The 8,943-nt window shown below is 38.5% G+C and overlaps 2 protein-coding genes across 2 annotated transcripts; one reads left to right on the plus strand and one right to left on the minus strand.

The window, feature by feature from the left end:
- The first annotated feature begins 451 nt into the window (after positions 1-451).
- smim11 (small integral membrane protein 11) lies at positions 452-2,757 on the plus strand. Its single transcript, XM_086148267.1, has 3 exons — positions 452-547; positions 1,694-1,887; positions 2,366-2,757. Exons 1-2 carry the CDS (start codon positions 533-535, stop codon positions 1,880-1,882), a joined length of 204 nt encoding a protein of 67 aa, XP_086004393.1. The 5' UTR covers positions 452-532; the 3' UTR covers positions 1,883-1,887; positions 2,366-2,757.
- LOC147233442 (uncharacterized) lies at positions 2,404-7,845 on the minus strand. The gene is made up of 7 exons (XM_086147407.1): positions 7,370-7,845; positions 6,004-6,253; positions 5,167-5,416; positions 4,481-5,081; positions 4,048-4,303; positions 2,629-2,688; positions 2,404-2,475 (listed from the first exon to the last, which is right to left on the minus strand). Exons 1-7 carry the CDS (start codon positions 7,843-7,845, stop codon positions 2,404-2,406), a joined length of 1,965 nt encoding a protein of 654 aa, XP_086003533.1.
- Positions 7,846-8,943: the final 1,098 nt, after the last annotated feature.

The following is an 8,943-nucleotide window of genomic DNA, read 5'->3' on the forward strand; positions in this document are numbered from 1 at the left end:
CAGATGCCTGTTAAAAAAAAAAAAAAAAAAACAATTCTTCAAGGCGATATTATGCTACTCGCTAGCTTGCTGGCTAGGATTGAGCACGCGGCCAACGGAGAGCCTTTTGTGACGTCATCAAACCCAGTTCAACATGCAAATGTTACGAGCTTCTATCTAGACTTCAGCAAAATTGAGGGCCAAGTAAAAAAAAAAAAACAATATAAAACAAATTCTGATAAAAACTGCGGAGAAGTTAGATGCGGCTATTGGGTTTGCGGCTTTTATGACCAAAATAGCTGTCGTTTCAAGAAATTTCGATTTAAATTATTTCAGATCATTTTGACTTGTGATTTCCGCGCTACTCGCCGCGAGGATGGAAACTGTCCGATTTGTTCTACCGGTAAAAAAACGAAGGGCACACTTGTGACGTCGACATATACTACATTTCCATTGGCCAGATCATTGAAGCCCCGCCTTCTTCAGTGGAGCTTAAAACGCTCTGTTGCTGTCTGTCAAATTAAGAAACTTCTAACTCTCCCGAAACGAAAAAATGATTAACTGGAAGGTAAACAACCCCTTTATGAAAATAATGCTAAATAATTGTCTTCAAAACGAATGTTTTTAATGATATTGTCGATTGGTTGAGGAAGAGGTAGGTTGTCTTTGCTGGCTCTATATCACAATGCTAATGCTCTGTGCTGCAACCTCTAGCTTGACTAAAATAACAGATTCTCTCTTTCAGCTGCTGCATGTTACATTTTATACAACAAAAACATCAAGATCGAGCTCAAGATCAAATCGGTGCCTTCCTAGCGATCGAAACTTTAACTGTTGCGATTAAGTGGGCCTGTCGATGTCTTACTAATGCTGTCTTTTCATGGGGTGGAATATTAACAAAAAATAAAGCTACGAGCTTCTTTTTCACAGCATTCACAGCACGAAGTATTAAATGGACTGATTTTTGAATGGATTTTAGTGCCGTGCATGACTTCTACGTGACACAGCAGACCTGAATGCATACGAGTGTGCAGCTGCTTCACTCTTCTCACACTCATCCTCGATACGTGGTGACAGAATGAACAACCCTTCCCTGCTGACAGCTGGACTCCGGGGGAAGAACCCCGATTACTCCAGATCTTTCTCTCATGCCCTCCAGAGTAGACGCGAAAGGCTTGACCTCAAGCCTGGAGAAATTCGTTGTTAAGGCAGCTGAGAACATTTTCTGTGAACCAGTTTTCTTCACACGTATGCTTTCAGGATGAACAATGTGATATTGTGTATTGGGGGGGGGGGGTTATTATTAGTTAGTAAAGGCCTCTTAAATATTTATTGTGCTTCATTAGTTCCCTAAAAAAAAAAAAAAATGAATTGCTTTGCATAGAGTAGAGTTAATTTCTTTGAGGAACTGAAACAAGTCCCATTGCTACAATAGGATTTAGCAATCTGCCTGTTTACAATTTGCAGGTCTGCCAATTTGGAAAAAGATTACCGTATGAATATGTTTTGGGTTTTTTTGAATGGCAGGAACCCATCGTAGTCTGAATGTAAACACTTACATTTTGGATAAAGAAAACTTTAAAACAATATCAATTTTGGGTAAAAAAAAAATATATATATATACACACACACACACAAACATACTGCCAAGCTCTGGTCTGATGGTTTGTAGACATTTGGAGGCATGAAAGCACTGAACTCTCACTTTCCTCAGGCCTTGGACAACGTCCCTGTACTTTTGTACATTCTTGCTCTGAAAACACTGCTCTTGTGTTTGGCATTTGCCGGAGTCAAAATCTACCAGAGTAAGAAAGCTGAGGAGGCTCTGAAGAAGCAGCAGGCAGAGAGGAGAATGTTGGCCCAGCGGACGCAGGAGCTCATTGACAACAAGAAGGAGGACTAACATGGGTAACCCACTACACATCCCAATCACGCATTTCTTAAATGGACTCAGTATCACAAATTACTAGAGAAAAATATTATCAAAACAAGGTATTTGGCAGATCAAAGTGTGATCTTTATATACCATACACCTAATGTTTTCCTGTCAGACAACATACTAGATCATTGTTAACAAATGTCTCAGGTGAGTGTAGGTGATTCCCAGCATTTAACGGTTTAACATAAGGTATAAATTGTTATTTTTCTTAATTTGTTGACATACAATTTTATCATGATCAATTATTTTATTTGGCTATAAAATGCCGAATTGTCTGTTTCCTAACATTTCAAATTTGATTCCGGATGTAAAGAAATTTGAGCATGTCTTATGAATCAATGGATAGATAGATTCCATACTGTCATTCCTTTGGTACATTGCTATTTGCATGCATTTGCGTGGTTTACATTTGGATGATCTCACTCACTGTCCTCCATTCTTTTCCAGGTAAATTCTTCACTGACATAAGCTCTAAAAGCTTTCCATCAAATATGAAGAAGTCGGTCACCAACTGGAGGGGAAGTCTGTTCTTCCAGGACTGTTTGTGCCAGCTTTCCCTATTTAAAACAAATGTTAGATTTTAATGGGTGATGTGTCAAATGACAGAAATATGTTCACTGCTGAAGCAGAAACATAAAAAATTGTCTTGTCTGATATGAAGGATTTCCGTAACAACAAATCCGACATCCACCTTTATACTTACACTATACTGGTAAAGCTTTAGGCTTCCCCTTTCTCTTCATTTGAGCTTCCATGCCTCTTATGTCCTCCTGATTAGGGGAAAACAAAATAAGGATCTTTAACAATCATTTTTCCAGCTTTACATGATCAAAGAAAAAGAACAGCTACATAAAATTACCAATACTAAAAACAATATAAGCAAATATTTGCATAAGGATTACAACATCTTGTCCTGTGTTTACTGAATCAGCGAATGCTTGCAGATATGAAAAAATGAGACCATGAAATTTCATCTGAAAGTTGCACTTAAACACAGAATAAAAATAAAATCATGAAATGAAAACATGTCAACATTAACCCCTGCAGTTTTAAAGACAAGGTAAAGTCATCATAATCACACTGGAGTTTCACAGAAAAAAACTAAACCAACTCAGGTCATAGGTAAACAGTCCAATAAACTAACAGAGCTGGACTCTTATTTATAATATTTGCTTGTATTTTGAGCTTCAAGTGCAATTCAATGTATGAATTGACTTGAGATCAAGTTTCAGCATTGCTGTTTCTCAAGGTGACTTTTGAGGACTTTTCATACTTGTCAAAGGAGCAACTCCAAAACGTTGTATCCATGATAACATCCTCCAAATAAATGTCATGGTATATATGCAATGTAACTGTTTATCTGACTTGTAAACAAAGGGGAAACAAACTACAGGTTGAGTGATGCTTGGAAGTTCAGAGAACAACCCATCTGTTTGCGCGTCTGTATTTTTCAAAAACTAAGTTATGAACTTTTGTAATTGGTTTGTGGCAATAAAAACTGCAAACCCAGTTTTCTATTATTGAAATCTAAAGATCATGTTTTCATGTGTTAAGTTCCATATTTTGTTCAAAAATGACAAGGTTCTACTTTAGCTTGAAGAAAAGGTGCTCCGTTTCAATGGCAGGATTGCAAGTACTTAAGTGCATAACTCATGCAGTGTGCAAAAACAAAATAGAGGGAACACTTAAACAGCACAATGTAACTCCAAGTGTCCCCTCTATTTTTTGAGCAGTATAGTTGTACACTTAAGATTGTCCTTGTGCAGTTTCATACTAGTAGCAGCAAGTAACCAATACTTAGGTTAAAAAAAAAACTTCTTCTGACTAACCTCAGACAAAACTCTGAATTTAGCTTTAAGAATGTGATTTAAAGCCACACCACTGTCAATGACTTCACCACAGGATATAAATATTTGTCTACAAAGAAATCTTTATTTTTTTTTAAACATCAAATACCCATGAAAGACTATAAAGCCCTAAGATAGTTTTAAGCATGCAAAATGGTCAACACTAGTATCAGTAGTTACCAATGAAATCAAATTCAGTGTATCTCCAAAATTAAATTATCAAGCATATTCAGGATCTTCAGCTTGTAAGCATGGCAGACATGACAGCCAGTGTCTTCTGACAGCAGACTGGTCCAGAACTGCTTGTGGGCGAAATGACTGGCGTGTTTCACATACTGCACTAGCCTGGGCTGGCTGATTCCAGCAGGGTGTAGTTGGGACAAACTGAGAACTCGGTCCAGATCCATCATAATTTTCTTTGGGGGAACAAACAGCAGTCTGTGCTGGCAGTTGTCCTCTCTGCCCCTCTGGCCAGGTGGAGTTGAGTGGCTCAATCTGCTCTTTGATTTTGTGATGAGACTGCAGCAGGGAATAATACCTGTCAATGAAGGGACTACAACAGAAGGGTATCAATAAAGTAATGTAATAGTGGGTCACACAAAATAAAATGACATGCATTTTCACAACTTTGATTTAGCTATTATATCCAAGTACTTCTTCAATTCATCAATATCTTACAGCATGCAATAAATGTATTTCCACCAGTTAGTCATACCTATGATCTGTTTGAAGACTAGAGGAGGAAGAGTTGCCAGGACATTTACAATGGCTCTGCATGATCATGTATCCATTTTGAGGAAGAGTAGAGCTATGGTTGGCCTGTGGTGACATCTTCATGTAACCTAGCTCCTCTTCTTCCTGATGTGTATCCCAGCTCTCTTCAATCCCAGAAGCCTCAGCACTGCAATGATCCCCTGTCACCAAGGTCGTGCCATTATTTTCCCTTCCTTTGTTTTCCAGATAATCCATTGCTGTTTCAATATAACTACCACTCTCAGGTACAATGCTATGGGTGCTGAGGTGTGGGCTGACAGAGATAGAGTCGGGCTCTGTTTTGTCCCAAGTATGGGTCAGAGGTTTTTGTGTTGGATCACTCCGAGTGTCCATGTTCCTCTTGGACAAGCTCTGTGGAGGATCAGGATGTCGCACATGTGCAGGTATGTCTCTGTTTTTGAGTCTGGTCCGTTTTGAAACTGGAGTAACTTGAGCATTATTTTTTTTGGAGGTTGGTGAGTGGCTGAAGTCTGGAAGAGCACGTAATGTCTTTACAGTTTCCCGCACCACTTCATGAATGTGCTGAGCCAATGCTGGGTCTCCTATATAGTATGGAGATACGGAGGAAGTGATGTTAGTCCTGTAGTATGGCAGTAAAGCATTAAATGAAAAGTTCTTGCATATTACCTTGTTCTCTACCTTCCAACCAGATCTCTCCTGGACCATGTGGTGCTGACCTGCCAAGCTCCAAAAAGAACGAGCCATCAAGGTGGCCAAATCTACGAACACTCAGCAATGGTATTGTAATTGAAGGCAAACCCTTGTGTGTGCCAACTCTGACCAAAATTACTGATATCGCTGTGAGGCAGAGCCTGACCTCCCCTGCCAGGGACTTGGAACGGCCCAGGCCTCTGGGCTTCACTATTAGAGGCCAAACCTTTGACAGTGGTGAAGACAGAAATTGTACAATATATTAAGAGCGGATCACTTGGATGAAAATGTTTAAAAGCCCTTCTTTTTACAGCAAGAGTAAAAACCCACGTCTCCCTCTGTCATACCTTGGCTTTCCCTTTTCCTCATTTTAGTTTTTACGATTATGAAAAGGGTTGATTTTAAAGGACACCATATAAGTGCAAATAAGGATGCACACGCACATGCACATACATACATACAGTGTTAGTTTGGTGTTGTTAAACATGGGAAGGACTGCTAAAAAGTGCTGCTGACATATGCACATCTAAGTGATATAGCACACTGTTTAGTTAAATAAATCAGTTTATCCATCATATACCTCCAAATTTCACCCCCAAGCTTGGCCCAAAAGACAATTTGGGCTATAACTTTAAATGATTAATAATCTGGGCATTGTAAGCAGGTAATGAAAAAATGTATGTCAGATAAAGTCATAAAATTAAAACCAGAGTTTCAAATGACTACATTTTGCAGAAAGGATTACTTTGCAGAAAGGCAAACAAAACTTTTTTTGATAAGCAGATATGAATAAAATAAAAATTCAGATCTGACCTCTTTAAAGAAAGTAGCAGGAGGCAGAGTACAATACCCATCATCCTCTTCATCAACACCTTGTCCATACTCTTCATCCTTCCATTCTTCTTCCATCAATTTCTTAATGGACAGATACCACTCTTCTTGTTCCTGATGATCTCCCACCATCAATGTGATTGTCTGTTCCTTGGCATAGAGTGCCACGCTGAGGCCTTTTCTTGAATTACCAATGCGGCTAACACCAATACAGCACCTCAGATAAATTACCCTGAAAAGTGAGAATTCACTAAATTTCATGTCACTGTTAGGTCAAGGTCAATATTTTAGATAGCCCTTTTCTCCCTAACTGAATATAATGGTGTGAGAAAGCGTGCCTGTCAATAGCTTTTAACTGTGATATTTCAAATGTTGCAATATCATCTAAAATTGCACGGTCTGTAGGGTAAGTAGTCACTTCAAAAGAAATGAACCGATTGGAGTGTTTTGAGACTGATGCTAATAAGAGACATCAAAGATGAAAAGAAAATCAAAGATCGTTTTTTGAGGTGGAACAAAAAAAAATCATCGTTATGAGGATCTTAAAAAAGTTTTGCAACGATATGAAGAACAACTGGTCCTGAGAAGGCTGCCTACAAAACAAAAACAAAAAAAAATTTTTTAAATTATGGGATTGAGTCAGGGGCAATTTTCTCCACTGTCCAAATGGTGAGTGTCATCAACTATAAAATGTAGCATGAAATTCAAGCACAAACTCAAATCCTACTCTACTGCTTCATCCAAGTCTCAGGACAACTCAGTAATAAGTTGTGATGCACGTCTGTTATCTCCTTCCTTACGTGCTGCGAGCAGTACTGATAATTACCAGTGATACAGTACACACACCATTTCTACATCTCCAAAAGCATACTTTTTGGAATATGTAGTCAAAAAAAAAAAGTTTTCATATCAGCCACTTTCAGACTCATAAGATAAAAGTGGAATTGCTACATGGACCTTGGCCCAGTAGGTGTGCAATTACAGAATTGAAACTGCATAATTCACTTTAATTTTAAGATATTTCCAATCTAGCTGGAATGAGGAGCTCCCCTAAAAATCTATAAATGACTCTCTGGGGCCTTGTTGAGAGAAGGTCAAGCAATCGATCAAAACGACCAACACTAGTTTCCACAAAAGGCTGTAGAATCTGTCAGGTTTAATAATTTTACTCTAATTTTCAGATCATTTGTGCCTATTTTATATGTATTATTAATATGTATTCTATCACCTAGCTCTAATCTTAAAAGCAAAAAAAGAACTGATGAGCTAGAACATTGATCTGACACATTGAAGTGAAGCCCTCCTAAGGTTTTCAAACAATTTGGGCTTTTTTTGTTTGTTTACCAACCCTTGCTTGCTTGATCCATACAGCCCAGTTTTACCAGAAGAATTTTCCGCTGCAGCAAACTTCTCTCGTGTCTTGTACCATTCGAGTCGGCTAGACCCAGTGTGACTCCCAGCTCTGAGGACAAAATATCTTCGATGGTTCCTCTCCGATTTCCCAAGGTAACCTTGTCTAACTACATCAGTCTGATGCCCATTTGAGGTTGTGATGGCACTGACCAGAGGGAGGGGAGTCTGGTTGGTACAGAAGAGTTCCTCATAGAAATGGGCTGTAGGAGGGTCATTCGCCGGCATCCCTACTTGACCATCCCTCAAGTCTCCCGCTTCTTTGCTTGGAGAATTGTCCCAGAGCAGTGGTAGCGGTGACTCCCCTGGTATCCATGTATCGGAGGAGATCGGAGACAAAACTGGCAAGCTGGAAGAAGTTACAGCCCCCCTTTGGCTCTCACACTGGTCTTGCTCGCCAGTCATGTCATTCATTTTCAGTTGACAACCAGCATCACAGATACCAAGAAAAACACAGCTGAAAAAAAACACATCTGTGATAAGTTTCAACAGCATTCATGAAGAGTCTAAGTAGGGTTGCAATTAAGATTTTAAGATATAAAACTTGCTGTCAATAAAAGGTTAACATTACGTATTAAAGTTGCAATGCCCAGATTTTGTATTTTGAATTCAATGAATTTAGTGTTGCAGCTGGAATTCTGACTATCTGGACAAACAATTTGACAAACTGAGACATCAAAAACTAACATGTTTATAAAAGACATTTAAACGTTTTACACCATTTTCATTGCAGGGCCATTATAATTTTTAACTCAAAAACATTTGGTATTTTTTTTCCAACTTAAAAAGTAAATGGCATGCTCAAAATCATCACCGAACGAATAAAAAAATATCTATGCTATTTTAATGCGAAAATTGGGCTCCTCTCGTTCATCTTTTTGGGAATGATGGGCGCAACATATGATGAAGAGCTTCTCTAAAATTAATCACAACTACAATAGTCTGAAATGCACAACTATAAATAACTAGCAACATTATTGATATGTACAATTCGAGTGATGAACATTGACCGCAGTGCGTCAGATGTTTACAAATCAGAAGCAGAAGAAAAAAGCTAGCTAGAAGCTAGCAACAAAGTTAGCTACATAGTCAAGCACAACAGTTGCTTGACAGATGGCAATTTGAAATGTATGAACTAAAACTAACAAAACATGGACAGGGTTAATATATTCCACGATGTCAATTGCTTTTCATTTTCAACTGTGCCAAAATTACAAACATGTTTGCTCTGTATTACGTTTGCGTGTCCCGCTGTTCGTTGATCAGCTTGTCCAGGTGAAAGGAGACGCCAATCAGGGTGGCCTTCAAGAATTCCTCGTAAAACCAACAGAATATCCTTCCAATGACCGATTTTTTTATATTGCAAATCTTTTGCTTATTTTGCGGTGGTCATCACATGATATGTCATTCAATTCACTGTATCTGTTCCAAATAAATTATGAATTATATTACCGTTACAATGACTGGAAGGCAGTCGGTTGAGTTGAAATATGCAATTACGGCAAAGAAAGT

Source organism: Fistularia commersonii, chromosome 6 (genome assembly GCF_037954325.1).
Source record: "Fistularia commersonii isolate RoL2024-O1a breed Wild chromosome 6, RoL_Fcom_v1.0, whole genome shotgun sequence".
Classification (NCBI taxonomy): Eukaryota; Metazoa; Chordata; class Actinopteri; order Syngnathiformes; family Fistulariidae; genus Fistularia; species Fistularia commersonii.